The sequence below is a fragment of the Dreissena polymorpha genome, chromosome 8 (genome assembly GCF_020536995.1).
Source record: "Dreissena polymorpha isolate Duluth1 chromosome 8, UMN_Dpol_1.0, whole genome shotgun sequence".
Taxonomy (NCBI): domain Eukaryota; kingdom Metazoa; phylum Mollusca; class Bivalvia; order Myida; family Dreissenidae; genus Dreissena; species Dreissena polymorpha.
In genome coordinates, this window is record NC_068362.1 from 1,623,901 (window position 1) to 1,642,136 (window position 18,236).

At 37.9% G+C, this 18,236-nt stretch overlaps 1 protein-coding gene across 15 annotated transcripts in view; it reads left to right on the forward strand.

Annotated features, from left to right (window-relative positions):
* Nucleotides 1–18,236, forward strand: part of LOC127842734 (uncharacterized) — a 118,948-nt gene that overhangs the window by 94,648 nt on the left and 6,064 nt on the right. For all 15 annotated transcript variants that reach the window (XM_052372420.1, XM_052372427.1, XM_052372428.1 and 12 more), the window contains 3 exons: nucleotides 9,748–9,852; nucleotides 13,982–14,199; nucleotides 16,006–16,131. In XM_052372420.1, the coding sequence (XP_052228380.1) occupies nucleotides 9,748–9,852; nucleotides 13,982–14,199; nucleotides 16,006–16,131 (449 nt within the window). The remainder of the gene's footprint in view (nucleotides 1–9,747; nucleotides 9,853–13,981; nucleotides 14,200–16,005; nucleotides 16,132–18,236) is intronic.

Sequence of the window (18,236 nt, forward strand, 5' to 3'; positions counted from 1 at the left end):
TGAACTGACCAACATAATAATTAATAGCACACGTGCTAATATAACATTTAGGGATAAGAAACACGGGTTCTAGACACTTTGAATAAACATGTTTACCGGACGCAGCAGTAGTCTTCAGATGACGTTAGCGCGCGTGCCATGTTACCTCGGCGTTTTGTTATTTGGTACACAAATACACGGGTTTGTCGGTGACTTCTGGGATATAAAGTTATATGTCGGCGATCAGATTATAAACTGGAGTATTTGATAATAAAGTAGCCGCCAAAAATTGGAATTTTGCAAATAAATACACGAACTGAAGACTTATTGAAGACACCGACATTGCCGGATTTCGATCGGTAATAAAATGCAAAATGCAAATTGATTATATGAATATTCATGGCACATTATGCAACATCCAATTAAATTGTTACCGGTATCTATAAATGTTAATAAATCATTTGGTGAATTAATGTAATAGAAATACCTAGTATTGTAAGAATTTTATAAGAAATAATACAATTGATTTTGAAAATGAATGAAGTTAATTGAGAAACTCTGTGTTTTTCTATAGTTATTTATAAGAATTTACATGAATTTTGAGGCTTGTAGAATGAATTTATAAAATAAAAAAATCTTCAAGAAAGAAGAATTGTAGTTTGGAAAGTAAGAAAAAAAAAAATATTCCAAAATATAATTATTTGTATTTGATTCAACAAAACCAACTTCGCAAAGTTTCTATATGAGCTGGAAAGAGATTTGCATTTAAACCCAGTAAAACACACAACGGTCAACTTTACATGACTATTACTGATAAAGAAAATAATGTAGAAACATAAGTTTACACCACAGGAAAGGAAATTTTATTAGCTAAAACTTTCATATTGAGTGTTTTTCAATAATATTTCAACTTTTATGAGAAAATCAGGTTTAAAGGCAATGATGGTTGCGTTTCTAAAGAGGTAGATTTGCATTGAAACGCAGTAAAACACACAACGATAAACTTTGCCTGACTATAACTGACTAATAAATTAAGGTAGAAACATACAGTTTACACCACAGGAAAGGAAATTTTATAAGCTAAAACTTTCATATTGAGTATTTTTCAATAATATTTCAATTTTTATGAGAATATCAGGTTCAAAGCAATGAGGGTCATAAAACAGTGTTTTTCCAATAATGCCTGTAAAGATGGGGTACTGATATTGATAAGATGGCTATCAGCCACTGGTCAGCAGGCAGCTAGGTCTTGTGGTAACTGGAGAGGCTTATATTGGCTAAATGGCTGTCATGGAAAGGGTTAAACAGCTGCCAATCATCCACTGTGACAAACTGGACCCCATGTCCCTGAATCTCATCCACAGCAATGGCTACTTCATTTGGTGTGATTTGACAGATACCATTTGGATAATGATTGAAATCACAATGTCCCAACACCTGGTATTGCGGATTGAGCAGCTTAACTTGGTGATTATAACAATCTGCAATAAGGATCTGATCATTAAAGAGAACACACATGGTTCTGATATTGACGCTCTGGTATGAATCACTTGGTATGCTTACATGATGCTCTGATATTCCTTGCACAGTGAAAACCTGGTATTGGTTACCCTGCAGAGGCATAGCCTCAGTGCTATCACAATCTTCCCCAGACCTGACAGTTTAGACAAATACTGTTGAAATTCACTGTCTGCCTCAAAATTCAGTGAACTTTTTACCTGAATAGAGTTTTCCTTCAGATAAGTTTCTGACTGCTTAACTTTTTCCAGACATTTCTTACTTGCAAGGAATTTGAGCTCTGCTTTGCCCTTATCAACGATGTAATGTATTGTGCCACTGAGTTGTTTAATTTTGTTTTTAAGCTTGCTGCAATTTTCTGCATCAGTCTTGACAGAAGCTTGAAGATTGGCCAACTTATCATCTAGCTCTTTCATGGTGGTCTTTTCAATCTCGTCTAGAATTATATTTATTTTCTGGCGTGTGTCGCATAGTTCTTATAATTGTTTGCTGTATGAAGCCTGCAATGTCTGCATGTTGCATTATGCAAAAATGTTTCTGAACCATTGTTGATTATGTTATTGTTGTTTTTAAATTGTTATTTTCAGGTAATAAGAGATGTTATATGTCTACATTTTAAAATTTATTTCTATTTGTAATAGTGACATAGTTAATATTAGTCATCATCGTACTTTTATTCACATTTCATGTTCTCCAAAAAAAACATTACATACAAATAATTGATTGGACTAATGTTAAATTGAATTGATGATTTATTACAACAAACATTTTTGAAATCAAATACATGTCTGAGTTACCTGTGATTGAGCAAAACACAATTAGGGCAGCATAGCTGACTGTGGTCATCGCAGTACAGTTCAAGACGTTTGTCTTCATGAAGGTCACATTTCTGAAGGAAATCCTCCACTTCCTTGGCCACTGGCCACTTACTTGGGTCTTTTCTGCCGTACGTCACATGTTTCCCAAACAACTCACCATGCAGGTTAATACATTTTGATTTTGCACAATAAAACTTTAGACAGTTGTTGCAGTAAAACTCTGCCAATTGGTCAATATTGTGCTCTTGACAGGGCGAACAACAAAAGTCTATAACTGAATCAGAGCCTTTAGTCAAAGTTGCCTTAGAAAATGAAGCCATCTTGATCATCTTACTGTAAATATTCAATATATATCTATATACATAAAACGACACCCCTTTAACTGGGGGCTAAAATCAACTCATATAATACTTTGGACTGTACTGGTAACAGATAAACATTTCAGCTATTAGTACTTCATGTGACACTGTAGCATTATCAAATCATATGAGGTTCATGTTATCATACAAATCATGGTCTGTAATCTCATCAGGGCTTTTAGCCACAGTCCTCTTAGAAAGGTCACCATCTTGAATATTATTTTGGTATCTGAGACATTTTCCGTAATATGTAAAGTAACAGTCCACCTATTATCACACTGAGTTAGTGGGGTTACAATGTGTTGACACTGGGAAATATAAATCCATGTCATTACTTAAGGTCACAATACTTTTATATACTTAAAACCTTTCCTCAAATAATTGTAAGAAAGATATTGCAAATAAAATACCTAGTCCTAAAATAAGGACTGGTGAAAGTATAGCGTTTAAGTAAAAAAGTAGGGAAAACAGGTATCAAATTTGAATACTATTAAATGAAAGTAGTGTATTATTTTTATTTTAATTGTGGGTCTTTGAAAATATTGTTCATTAAACCTCATGGGACACAATACTAATGCTAGTCATAGAATAACCCTAATGTAAACTGAAAGAACCACATACCACTTGCAGATTGTTATGAAAATTTGAAAGATGTTCACACACTCTACCAAGTCTGTATATAAGAGTGTAGCCAAACTAGCCTCTTTATCTTTTGCTTTAAGTGACTTATTTGACCTACTTGTTCTTTATTGTAGAAGCATATTTAAGAGTTTTAATGAGCTGTAAACATTTTCTAATAGTTAAAGTGTAAACAGTAATAATCACCTTCATAATCTATACAACAGCAATAATACAATTACAGAGCACACAGCATTTGTCCTTTAGGACAAGTTGCCCACTGGTACTATTATGATTGCTAATGTAGTGTTTGTAGTGTAGTGTGTAAGCCTGTGCAGTCCGCATTTTAAAGTGTAGTGTGTAAGCCTGTGCAGTCCGCATTTTAAGCACATGCATTAAGCCTTTCCCACTCAGTAGCAAAGTGAAAATGGCCATGTGCAAACAGCATAAAACCAGAACAGCCTGCGAGTAACTCGCAGTCAGTTCAGGTTTTATGCTGTTTGCTACTCATCAGTATCTTAGGGTTTGAAATGAAGCCTTTAAAACTTGCATCTAGTAATAAAGGTATGTAATTAAATTTAACTTTTTAAGGGACTACAAACGCATCAAAATACGTATCTAATTGTTAAAGGGTTAAATACGTATCTAAGTGTTAAAGGGTTAAATACGTATCTAAGTGTTAAAGGGTTAAATACGTATCTAAGTGGTAAAGGGTTAAGCCCAGTTTTCCCAGGGTGCAGCTCATACCTTAACTTGTTTCCCTATTGTTGTTGCAAGATCCATGAGATGTGGTTGCAGGGAACCAGTTTCCCTATTGTTGTTGCATTAACCATGAGATGTGGTCGCAGGGACTTGTTTCCCTATTGTTGTTGCAGGAACCATGAGATGTGGTCGCAGGGACTTGTTTCCCTATTGTTGGTGCAGGATCCATGAGATGTGGTCGCAGGGACTTGTTTCCCTATTGTTGTCGCATTAACCATGAGATGTGGTCGCAGGTACTTGTTTCCCTATTGTTGTTGCAGGAACCATGAGATGTGGTCGCAGGGACTTGTTTCCCTATTGTTGTTGCAGGAACCATGAGATGTGGTCGCAGGGACTTGTTTCCCTATTGTTGTTGCATTAACCATGAGATGTGGTCGCAGGGACTTGTTTCCCTATTGTTGTTGCATTAACCATGAGATGTGGTCGCAGGGACTTGTTTCCCTATTGTTGTCACATTTACCATGAGATGTGGTCGCAGGGACTTGTTTCCCTTTTGTTGTTGCAGGAACCATGAGATGTGGTCACAGGGATTTGTTTCCCTATTGTTGTTGCATTAACCATGAGATGTGGTCGCAGGGACTTGTTTCCCTATTGTTGTTGCAGGAACCATGAGATGTGGTCGCAGGGACTTGTTTCCCTATTGTTGTCGCAGTAACCATGAGATGTGGTCGCAGGGACTTGTTTCCCTATTGTTGTCGCAGTAACCATGAGATGTGGTCGCAGGGACTTGTTTCCCTATTGTTGTTGCAGGAACCATGAGATGTGGTCGCAGGGACTTGTTTCCCTATTGTTGTCGCAGGAACCATGAGATGTGGTCGCAGGGACTTGTTTCCCTATTGTTGTCGCATTAACCATGAGATGTGGTAGCAGGGACTTGTTTCCCTATTGTTGTTGCAGGAACCATGAGATGTGGTCGCAGGGACTTGTTTCCCTATTGTTGTTGCAGGAACCATGAGATGTGGTCGCAGGGACTTGTTTCCCTATTGTTGTCGCATTAACCATGAGATGTGGTCGCAGGGACTTGTTTCCCTATTGTTGTCGCATTAACCATGAGATGTGGTCGCAGGGACTTGTTTCCCTATTGTTGTTGCATTAACCATGAGATGTGGTTGCAGGGACTTGTTTCCCTATTGTTGTCGCAGTAACCATTAGATGTGGTAGCAGGGACTTGTTTCCCTATTGTTGTTGCAGGAACCATGAGATGTGGTCGCAGGGACTTGTTTCCCTATTGTTGTTGCAGGAACCATGAGATGTGGTCGCAGGGACTTGTTTCCCTATTGTTGTTGCAGGAACCATGAGATGTGGTCGCAGGGACTTGTTTCCCTATTGTTGGTGCAGGATCCATGAGATGTGGTCGCAGGGACTTGTTTCCCTATTGTTGTTGCAGGAACCATAAGATGTGGTCGCAGGGACTTGTTTCCCTATTGTTGGTGCAAGATCCATGAGATGTGGTCGCAGGGACTTGTTTCCCTATTGTTGTTGCAGGAACCATGAGATGTGGTCGCAGGGACTTGTTTCCCTATTGTTGTTGTAGGAACCATGAGATGTGGTCGCAGGGACTTGTTTCCCTATTGTTGTTGCAAGATCCATGAGATGTGGTCGCAGGGACTTGTTTCCCTATTGTTGGTGCAAGATCCATGAGATGTGGTCGCAGGGACTTGTTTTCCTATTGTTGTTGCAGGAACCATGAGATGTGGTCGCAGGGACTTGTTTCCCTATTGTTGTTGCAGGAACCATGAGATGTGGTCGCAGGGACTTGTTTCCCTTTTGTTGGTGCAAGATCCATGAGATGTGGTCGCAGGGACTTGTTTCCCTATTGTTGGTGCAGGATCCATGAGATGTGGTCGCAGGGACTTGTTTCCCTATTGTTGTCGCATTAACCATGAGATGTGGTCGCAGGTACTTGTTTCCCTATTGTTGTTGCAGGAACCATGAGATGTGGTCGCAGGGACTTGTTTCCCTATTGTTGTTGCAGGAACCATGAGATGTGGTCGCAGGGACTTGTTTCCCTATTGTTGTTGCAGGAACCATGAGATGTGGTCGCAGGGACTTGTTTCCCTATTGTTGGTGCAGGATCCATGAGATGTGGTCGCAGGGACTTGTTTCCCTATTGTTGTTGCAGGAACCATAAGATGTGGTCGCAGGGACTTGTTTCCCTATTGTTGGTGCAAGATCCATGAGATGTGGTCGCAGGGACTTGTTTCCCTATTGTTGTTGCATGAACCATGAGATGTGGTCGCAGGGACTTGTTTCCCTATTGTTGTTGCAGGAACCATGAGATGTGGTCGCAGGGACTTGTTTCCCTATTGTTGTTGCAAGATCCATGAGATGTGGTCGCAGGGACTTGTTTCCCTATTGTTGTTGCAAGATCCATGAGATGTGGTCGCAGGGACTTGTTTCCCTATTGTTGTTGCAGGAACCATGAGATGTGGTCGCAGGGACTTGTTTCCCTATTGTTGTTGCAGGAACCATGAGATGTGGTCGCAGGGACTTGTTTCCCTATTGTTGGTGCAGGATCCATTAAATGTGGTCGCAGGGACTTGTTTCCCTATTGTTGTCGCATTAACCATGAGATGTGGTCGCAGGTACTTGTTTCCCTATTGTTGTTGCAGGAACCATGAGATGTGGTCGCAGGGACTTGTTTCCCTATTGTTGTTGCATTAACCATGAGATGTGGTCGCAGGGACTTGTTTCCCTATTGTTGTCGCATTTACCATGAGATGTGGTCGCAGGGACTTGTTTCCCTTTTGTTGTTGCAGGAACCATTAGATGTGGTCGCAGGGACTTGTTTCCCTATTGTTGTTGCATTAACCATGAGATGTGGTCGCAGGGACTTGTTTCCCTATTGTTGTTGCAGGAACCATGAGATGTGGTCGCAGGGACTTGTTTCCCTATTGTTGTGGCAGTAACCATGAGATGTGGTCGCAGGGACTTGTTTCCCTATTGTTGTGTCGCAGTAACCATGAGATGTGGTCGCAGGGACTTGTTTCCCTATTGTTGTTGCAGGAACCATGAGATGTGGTCGCAGGGACTTGTTTCCCTATTGTTGTCGCAGGAACCATGAGATGTGGTCGCAGGGACTTGTTTCCCTATTGTTGTTGCATTAACCATGAGATGTGGTCGCAGGGACTTGTTTCCCTATTGTTGTTGCATTAACCATGAGATGTGGTCGCAGGGACTTGTTTCCCTATTGTTGTCGCATTTACCATGAGATGTGGTCGCAGGGACTTGTTTCCCTTTTGTTGTCGCAGTAACCATAAGATGTGGTCGCAGGGACTTGTTTCCCAATTGTTGTTGCAGGAACCATGAGATGTGGTCGCAGAGACTTGTTTCCCTATTGTTGTCGCTGTAACCATTAGATGTGGTCGCAGGGACTTGTTTCCCTATTGTTGTCGCTGTAACCATGAGATGTGGTCGCAGGGACTTGTTTCCCTATTGTTGTCGCATTTAAACCATGAGATGTGGTCGCAGGGACTTGTTTTCCTATTGTTGTCGCAGTAGCCATGAGATGTGGTCGCAGGGACTTGTTTCCCTATTGTTGTCGCAGTAACCAGATGTGGTCGCAGGGACTTGTTTCCCTATTGTTGTCGCATTAACCATGAGATGTGGTCGCAGGGACTTGTTTCCCTATTGTTGTCGCAGTAACCATGAGATGTGGTCGCAAGGACTTGTTTCCCTATTGTTGTCGCAGTAACCATTAGATGTGGTCGCAGGGACTTGTTTCCCTATTGTTGTCGCATTAACCATGAGATGTGGTCGCAGGGACTTGTTTCCCTATTGTTGTCGCAGTAACCATGAGATGTGGTCGCAGGGACTTGTTTCCCTATTGTTGTCGCAGTAACCATGAGATGTGGTCGCAGGGACTTGTTTCCCTATTGTTGTCGCATTAACCATGAGATGTGGTCGCAGGGACTTGTTTCCCTATTGTTGTCGCATTAACCATAAGATGTGGTCGCAGGGACTTTTTTCCCTATTGTTGTTGCAGTAAACATGAGATGTGGTCGCAGGGACTTGTTTCCCTTTTGTTGTTGCAGGAACCATGAGATGTGGTCGCAGGGACTTGTTTCACTATTGTTGTTGCAGTAACCATGAGATGTGGTCGCAGGGACTTGTTTCCCTATTGTTGTCGCTGTAACCATGAGATGTGGTCGCAGGGACTTGTTTCCCTATTGTTGTTGCAGGAACCATGAGATGTGGTCACAGGGACTTGTTTCCCTATTGTTGTTGCAGGAACCATGAGTCGTGGTCGCAGGGACAACACTTTCTGCTTTTATAGAATTCTTCCTTTAAAGGAGGCCCCTTGTAAATGAAAACCCAGTGCATGCGGAAAGTGTTGTCTTAAACCCTTTCCCACATAACAAGTGAAGTGAAAATGGCTTTTGCAAACAGCATAAAACCATAACAGCCTGCGAGTATCTCGCATTCTGTTCAGGTTTTATGCTGTTTACTGCTCATCAGTATCTGAGTTTTGAAAATGAAGCCTTTAAAACTTGAATGAAGTAAGAAAGGTCTTTAATTAAATATAACTTTCTAAGGGACCACAAATGCGTCAAAATACATATCTAAGTGGTAAAGGGTTAAATAGCCTGAGCAGTTTGCAGAGGCTTATCTGAGACGACACTTTACACACATGTATTAAGCCCTGTTTTGTGCAGAGCCCGGTACATATATAATCCATGGGTTTGCAATTGATATTACATTCTATAATACTAACCTAGTATTCTTTATTACTGTTTTGTTCCAGGGACCATAGAACTTTTTGGCAGAGCCTTAGTAAGTTCAAAATAAGGGATTACGAATATTGTTAGAACTAAACTTTTTGTCCTTGTTATGTCCCCCACTATAGGAGTGGGGGACATATTGTTTTTGCCCTGTCTGTTGGTCTTTTGGTTGGTTGGTCTGTTGGTTGGTTGGTTAGTTTGCGCCAACTTTAACATTTGCAATAACTTTTGCAATATTGAAGATAGCAACTTGATATTTGGCATGCATATGTATCTCATGGAGCTGCACATTTTGTGGTGAAAGGTCAAGGTCATCCTTCAAGGTCAAAGGTCAAATATATGAGTCAAAATCGCTAATTTTATGTACACTTTTGCAGTATTTCAATATTCAAAATAGCAACTTGATATTTGGCATGCATGTGTATCTCATGGAGCTGCACATTTTGAGTGGTAAAAGGTCAAGGTCATCCTTCAAGGTCAGATGTCAAATATATGTGGCAAACATCGCTCATTTTATGAGTACTTTTGCAATATTGAAGATAGCAACTTGACATTTGGCATGCATGTGTATCTCATAGAGCTGCACATTTTGAGTGGTGAAAGGTCAAGGTCATCCTTCAAGGTCAGAGGTCAAATACATGTGGCCCAAATCGCTAATTTTATGAATACTTTTGCAATATTGAAGATAGCAACTTGATATTTGGCATGCATGTGTATCTCATGGAGCTGCACATTTTTAGTGGTGAAAGGTCAAGGTCATCCTTCAAGGTCAAATATATGGGTCAAAATTGCTCATGTAATGTCACTTCTGCAATATTGAAGCTAGCAATTTTATATTTGAAATGCACGTGTATCTCATGGAGCTGCACATTTTGAGTGGTGAAGGGTCAAGGTCAAGGGCATCCTACAATGTCAAATGTCATATAAGGGGACATTGTGTTTCACAAACACATCTTGATTTTGTTGTTGCAGGAACCATGGGATGCGGTCGCAGCCAGCAGCAGTCCCCAACACAGGGCAATGAGGAAGATGAGATGTATAGCAAACCAGATGGTCACAAGAAAAAAAAGAGCAAAGGTGTGTGCAAAACAGCCTAGGTTTTGTGACTACTGTCACTTTGCAAACTGAATTAATATGATCATATTTTAAAGATTTTATTAAAAACAACAGCATGTTTGATGTATTTATTATACCCCCATTACACTTGGTAATGGGGGCTATATAGGAGTCACTTTGTCGGTCGGTTTATCGGTCGGTCAGTCTGTCCCGAAATTTCATCCGATCTTCACCAAACTTGGTCAAAAGTTGTATCTAGATGATGTCTAGGTCAAGTTTAAATATGGTCATGCAAGGTCAAAAACTAGGTCACGGGGTCACTAAGTGTGTTTTAAACCGAAAGTTTGTCTGGACCATAACTATGTCATTTATCCTTAGATTTAAAAATGACTTGGTACATTTGTCCACCATCATGGGATGGTGTCGTGTGAAAAAAGTATGTCGATATCTCCGAGGTCAAGCTTACACATGGAGTTCAAAGGTCAAAAGCTTGTCCGGGCCATAACTTTGTCGTTTATTGTGAGTTTTTAAAATCATTTGGCAAACGTGTTCACCATCATTGGACGGTTTGTCGCGCGAAAGAATTAAGTCGATATCTCCAAGGTCAAGGTCACACTTTGAGTTCAAAGATCAAAATTGGCAATAAATGAGCTTGTCTGGGCCATAATTATGTCATTCATTGTGAGATTTTAAATCATTTGGCATATTAGTTCACCATCATTGGATGGTGTGTCGTGCGAAAGAATTACGTCAATATCTTCAAGGTCAAGGTCACATTTAAAGTTCCAAGGTCAAAAATGGCCATAAATGAGCTTGGCCAAGCCATAACTATGTTGTTCATTGTGAGATTTGAAAATCATTTGGCACATTTGTTCACCATTATTGAATGGTGTGTCACACGAAAGAATTACGATGATATCTCCAAGGTCAAAGTCACACTTTGTGTTCAAAGGTCAAAAATGGCCATAAATGAGTTGTCCAGGCCATAACTTTGTCATTCATTGTGAGATTTTAAAATCATTTTGCACATATGTTCACCATAATTAGATGGTGTGTCGCGCGAAAGAATTACGTCGATATCTGCAACGTCAATATCACATTGTGTGTTCAAAGGTCAACAAGAGCTGTCAGAGGACAGCGGGCTCGACTATTCGAGTGCTTGACAGTATATCGTAAGCCATAATTGGGAAATTGTTCATATTCAATAATTTATTAGATTTCAAAAATAAAAAAAGGAAAAATAAAAAAATTTGGGGGGGGGGGGTAGGGGGATGAGAGGGGGGTATAATGTGGGGTGTGGTAATTTATTAGATAATGTTTAAAAAAATGTGGGGGTAGGGGGGGGTAGGGGGTGAGAGGGGGTATAATGTGGGGTGTGGTAATTTATAAGATGATGTTTAAAAAAAAAATGGGGGTTGGGGGGCGGGTGGGGGGTGAGAGGGAGGTATTATGTGGGGTGTGATAATTTATTAGATGATGTTTAAAAAAAAATTGGGGGGAGGTTGGGGGGGAAGGAATTCTGGGTAGGGGCGTGTGGTATTGTTTGGGTGGAATCCATTGTGGTATTCAGGTAAGTGTTGTTTTGTCAAAGTAATAATAAAGTGTGATCATAAATAAAGAAGTAATGGCAATTTAAGCAAAATGTTCAATTATCTTAGTGTAAAAGGGGCCATAATTATGCCAAAATGCTTGATACAGTGGTCTGCTCTTGTTTAAAGGTTGGGGTCATCTTGGTAAACAAGTATGCATCATATAAAAGCAATATGTCAAAGGATATAGGAAATATTTGGGGTAGTACGCAAACTTTAACATAAATTTATCAATAATATGCATATTCTAAGTATAAAAAGGGCCATAATTATGACAAAATGCTTGATAGAGTTGTCTGCTCTTGTTTGTAGGTTGGGGTCATGATGGTTAACAAGTATGCAAAATATGAAAGCAATATGTCAAGGGACATTGAAAATAATTGGGGTAGTACGCAAACTTTAACATTTGCTGCATATTCTAAGTGGAAAAGGGGCCATAATTATGACAAAATGCTTGATAGAGTTGTCTGCTCTTGTTTTTAGGTTGGGGTCATGTTGGTTAACAAGTATGCAAAATATGAAAGCAATATGTCAAGGGACAAAGAAAATAATTGGGGTAGTACGAAAACTTTAACATTTGCACGCTAACGCAGACGCCGACGCCCGGGTGAGTAGGATAGCTCCACTATATATATTTCATATAGAATAGTCGAGCTAAAAATGGCAGTAAATGATCTTGTCCGGGCCATAACTATGTCATTCATTGTGAGATTTTAAAATTACTCGGTACATTTGTGCAGAATCATTGGATGGGTGTCATGCGAAAGAATTATGTCAATATCTCCAAGGTCAAGGTCACACTTGGAGTTCAGAAGTCAAAAATGGCCATAAATGAGCTTGTCTGGGCCATAACTATGTCATTCATTGTGAGATTTTAAAATGACTCTGTACATTAATTTTTTCTCATTCATTGGACGGCGTGTAATGCAAAAGGATTCAAGAGCTTAAAGGTCAAAATGGCCATAAATGATAATGGCATAATAATTCTAAAAAATTGCCATAAATTAGATTCTCTTGTTTTGTGAAGACAGCATGCAAAATAGTCTGTGTCAATAAGGCACGTGGGTGTATACATCACATCTGTGACATAGCTCTAGTTAGACCACCCATCGAAATATTGCAAGGTAAAAATCAGACGGACACAAGAAAAGAAGAACAAAGGTGTGTGCAAAACAACCTAGGTTTTGTGACTACCGTCGCTTTGCAAACTGATTTAATATGATCATATATTAAAGATCTTTATTAAAAACAACAGCATGTTTGATGTATTAATTATGCCACCCATTGAAATATTTCAAGGTATAAACCAAGAAAAAGAAGAGCCAAGGTGTGTGCAAAACAGCCTACAGGGCTCTCCCCTGGCTGAACATTTTCTGTAGACAAATGTCTTGTTTTATGCTGGTTGCATATAGCCCTTTACTAGATGAATGTTAGGTTGTTTAAAAATTCTACAGAAATATAGAACTGTAAATCAGGCAATAAGGAATGGCTTTTGTCGATTTTCATCAAATATAGCTTAGATGTCTTCCTAAAACAAGGGGGCCAAAGGTACTAGTGTGTTCACATGAGATACAAAGAAACTTTAAAGCATTTCAAGATTAATCCATTTATGCTTAGCAAGCCTTGGCAAACAGTGTAGGCCCAGATGAGACGCGGCATGTCATGCGGGTCTGCGCTGTTTGCTTAAAGGAATTTCTGTTAGAAATATTCTAAATATGGAAATAAATATACTAGACATCGCTAATTTTGGAAATAAATTGATCCAATTTAGAAAGATGGGAGAGTCTACTAGTCATAAATGGATTAAAATAGCAATATTTACAATGGACATAAAAGCAATTTTTTTATAAATTTTTTAAAAAAATTTTTCAATTGGGATTTTTTTTTTCAAATCGGGATTTTTTTTACAATTTCTGTTTGGGTATGGGTCCGTTTAACGTACCTGTAGATACCCGCAAGGAAAAGGCCTGACAGGTAAATGTTAGTCAAATCCAATTTATCCTAAATATGGTCCTTAAATAACTTGCTACAGTAGCATATTTGAGATTATGGCATAACATGCTTTACAATGGTATCTAATTAAATTCAAAATGTGTAAATGCTACTTTCAGAATAAACCAATGTTGAACATCTGAAATTCATGACTGTGCAAACTGTTAAATAGGAAATAATGAAAATGATCTGTATTGCTATTTTAGCTCCCGAAGTAGCACTGTTAAGTAAGCTAATACCATGTGATAATGCACTTACATTGTAAAATTTAAACAACATAAATAATTCACAGGTACTATTTATGGAAGTTAAAACAAAGCGTCATTTTACTTTGCTATTTCTTTTACTGTACCCAACTATAGGTATGGTAATCGGTCTATTAAGGTTTTATGCTGTTTGACGCTCATTTTAAGCTGTGCAATAAAGCTTTTTAAATTTTAATCTTGTAGGCAAGGTCTTTAGTTAAATTTAATTGTATTACAAATTGATTACAATTGCGTTGAAGCGCTTATGTAAGTGGTAAAAGGTTAAACAAACATACGTTATTCTAGTAATTTGTATCATTACAGGAGAGAAGAAGGAACACAAACATCAACATGTGAACAGCCACATTTCAAACAGCTCTGAAGATATAAGTTCAAAGGCTACAAAAACAAAGAATTCACCTATAAAAGCAGCAGCAACCTTGTTGAAGCCGCCAGCATCGAGTCACGTCAATGGGTCATCGGAATCAACCAAGGTCACACACATAGATGTCGACATACCAGGACACAAAGCTGATAGAATGGTATGCTACCCATGCTCCTTTTCATAAAAAGCTTCCTTCTTTGAATACAAAATAAAGCTTTGCAGTGACGCATTTGGGCATTTAAAAAAATGGGTTCGCGTTATACATGATTGTGTGCAAAACATGGTTTTCCATGGTATGACATCCTCAGTAACTCTGGTGGTTTGTCACTCAGTCTTCCCATCAGTCTGTCCACATAAAATGTTATACATTCATGGAACTTACACAGTTTTCATGAGTCAGTTGCTACCCACTGCTTCTTACCGACGGCTCAAGGTCAAGTTGCTTCTAAAAGATGAAAAGAGTGAGCTTCCATTGTCTTGTCTGATCAATAAATCCTATTCCATCTGATCCTATTTGCACTAGGATAACATGTTCCCATTTTCATTTTATGATAAACTGATCCCATTTACATTTCTAAATCACCTGATACCATTTTCATTTTGGAATCACCGTTTATGGTCTTCATTTCAGGATCTCTCAATCCCGTTTTCACTGTGACCGGACCCATTCCCAATGGAAAAATGTATAAATTTTCCCCAAATGGGAGCTAAAAATTCCCAATGGAAGGTTTCCAACAAAAAATAAATTTTTTATTTTTTTTTTTTAGATCTCGATATTTCGTTCATCTACCATCCAAATAAGTTCAACCTTAGTAAATTTAATACTGGACACACTTGTATCCTCAATTTTGAAGCATTTTTAAGCAAAACAACAACAACTCTAATTTCCCAATTTTTGTCAAAACACCGCAAATTTTCCCAATCCAAAGGGACCTGGCCCCATTCCAAAAACAGTGAAAAAAAAACACTGCAAAATCACTACATCTCATAAACATTCAATTCTCATCATATCCCATATCCATGGCAGTATCACTTGAACCCATTTCCACTAAGATAACCAGATCCCAATTACCAGGTCATTTATTTAACAGGTTCACCTGATCCTATAATTTACCTGATCCTGTTTCAACTGGTATCAGATGATTCGATTTCAGGATCTCCTGATTCCATTTTAGTATCACCTAATCCGATTTACGTTTCAGGCTCATTGTATTCAGTTGTCATTTCAGAATCACTGTAAACGATCTTCATTTTAGAATCACTGTATGCCATTTTGAGAAACACTCAATTCAATTTGAATTTCAGGATCACATGAACATTCACTGTATCCCATATCCTTTTCAGTATCACCTGATCTCATTTTCATGACAATAACCCAATGCCAATCACCTAATCCTGTTTCTGCAAGATTCACCTGCTCCTATTTACCTTATCCTGTTTAAGATAGGATCACATGATTCCATATACCAGATCCTATTTCTATTAACCTTACCTGATTCCTTTTCCATTAATATAACATGTTTCTCTTTGCGGTAGGTTCCACTTGTATAACATGATTCCATGTGTACTTGTATTACATTATCCCATTTCCAATAGTATCACGAGATCCCATTTTCACTAGGATCTCATGATCATATTTCAATTAGGATCACAGGATGCCATTTCCTCTAGTATTACATGATGACATTTCCACTAGGATCACATGATCCAATTTCCAATAGGATCACATGGTCCCATTTCCACCTAAAGTACATAATCCCATTTCCACTAGTTTCACATGATCCCAAATTTCACTAGTTTATGACATGATCCCATTTCCACTATTGTTAAATTATTCCATTTCCACTGGGATCATGTGGGATGACATCATCCCATTTCCAACGGTATTCCATGATCCCATTTCCACTTGGATCACATAATCCCATTTCCATTTCAGGATCATGTGATCTCATTACCATTTCAGGATCACTTGATTCCAATCAAGGTGCCAGTACGAGATGGCAAGGAGTTCACAGGAACGAGGAAGGACATGCACATCACCCACAGCCAGATTGAGTTTTTCAAAATGCTAGACGAGAAAATTGAACAGGTTGTTATAATGCTGGAATGTATAGTCTACTTGTTTTTGCAAGTGAAACAAATTTGACAGTTACAACTGAACAGTGTTTTTTGTCAAAAAGCTATTTATCACACATATGAATGCATACCATTTCCCTATTAAGAAAACAAAGCAAAATATTTTGAATTCAGGATTTTAGTCCTGTGAAATTCTTTAAATAACATTAAAAAAATGGTATATTGTCAATTGTATATTTATCCATCTGTAATCACAGAAAATGAAAAGTTTCACTTGTGGGTGTGCCGCTTATAAAATATATAATTTGTTTGTTTATTGGTAAATTTAAAAGTAATATTTATTATCACTTTTATATCTATACCATGCTGGTATGTTATGAAAATAGTTCTTAACTAAGGGTATTATTAGTTAAACCATTAGTAACTGATGGTGTATGGGATAAACACCCTCAGTAATTTCATACCATACAAGAGCGAAACATTTTTTCCACTTTACAGAATGTTTTAATTAAAGGAAGACTCTTCTAATAAAAAATCCAGTTTAGGCAGAAAGTGTGATCTCTGCATTAAGCCCAGTTTTCTCAGAATGATGCTTATAAAGAGAAATGGCTTTAGAATACTGGGTAAAACTTTAGAATACTCTGTAAGGCTTTATAATACTTGGTTAGGCTTTAGAATACTGGGTTCAGCTCAAGATTACTCTGTAAAGCTTTAAATTACTCTGTAAAGCTCTAGAATATCTGTAAAGCTTTAAAATACTCTTTAAAGCTTTATAATTCAAGGTTATGCTTTAGAGTACTCAGTCCAGCTTTAGAATACTCGTTTAAGCTTTAAAATACTCTGTTAAGGCTTTATACTGCTCGGTAGAGCTTGAGAATACTCGGTAAAGCTAAAGATTAATCATTGAAGCTTTAAAATACTCAGTAAAGCATTAGAATACTCGGTAAAGCTTACAAATTATTAGTTAATCTTTATTATTAAATGTTAAGCTTTAGAATACTTAGTCAGGCTTTTAGAATATTCTGTTACACTTTAGATTACTCTGTAAAGCTTTAGAATACTTGGTCCAGGTAAAGCTTTAGAATACTCTGTAAAGTTTTTTAATACTTGGTCCAGCTTTAAAATACCCAGTAAAGCTTTAGAATATTCAGTAAAGCTTTGGAATACTCATTAAAGCTATGTAATACTCAGTAAAGCTTTGGAATACTCTGTAACGCTTTAGAATACTCAGTAAAGCTTTGGAATACTCAGTAAAGCTTTAAAATACTCAGTAAAGCTTTAGAATACTTGGTCAAGCTTTAAAATACTCAGTAAAGCTTTAGAATACTAGGTAAAGCTTTTGAATACTCAGTTGAAGCTTTATGATACACAGTGAAGCTTTAAAATACTCAGTAAAGCTTTAGAATACTTGGTCAAGCTTTAGAATACTCAGTCCAGCTTGAGAATACTCGTTCCAGTTTTAGAATACTCAGTAAAACTTTAGAATACTCAGTCAAGCTTAAGAATACTCAGTTAAGCTTTAGAATACTCAGTAAAGCTTTAGAATACTTGGTCCAGCTTAAGAATACTCTGTAAAGCCATAGAATACTTAGTTCTGCTTTAGAATACTCTGTAAAGTTTTTTAATACTTGGTCCAGCTTTAAAATACCCAGTAAAGCTTTAGAATATTCAGTAAAGCTTTGGAATACTCATTAAAGCTATGTAATACTCAGTAAAGCTTTGGAATATTCTGTAACGCTTTAGAATACTCAGTAAAGCTTTGGAATACTCAGTAAAGCTTTAAAATACTCAGTAAAGCTTTAGAATACTTGGTCAAGCTTTAAAATACTCAGTAAAGCTTTAGAATACTAGGTAAAGCTTTTGAATACTCAGTTGAAGCTTTATGATACACAGTGAAGCTTTAAAATACTCAGTAAAGCTTTAGAATACTTGGTCAAGCTTTAGAATACTCAGTCCAGCTTGAGAATACTCGTTCCAGTTTTAGAATACTCAGTAAAACTTTAGAATACTCAGTCAAGCTTAAGAATACTCAGTTAAGATTTAGAATACTCAGTAAAGCTTTAGAATACTTGGTCCAGCTTAAGAATACTCTGTAAAGCCATAGAATACTTAGTTCTG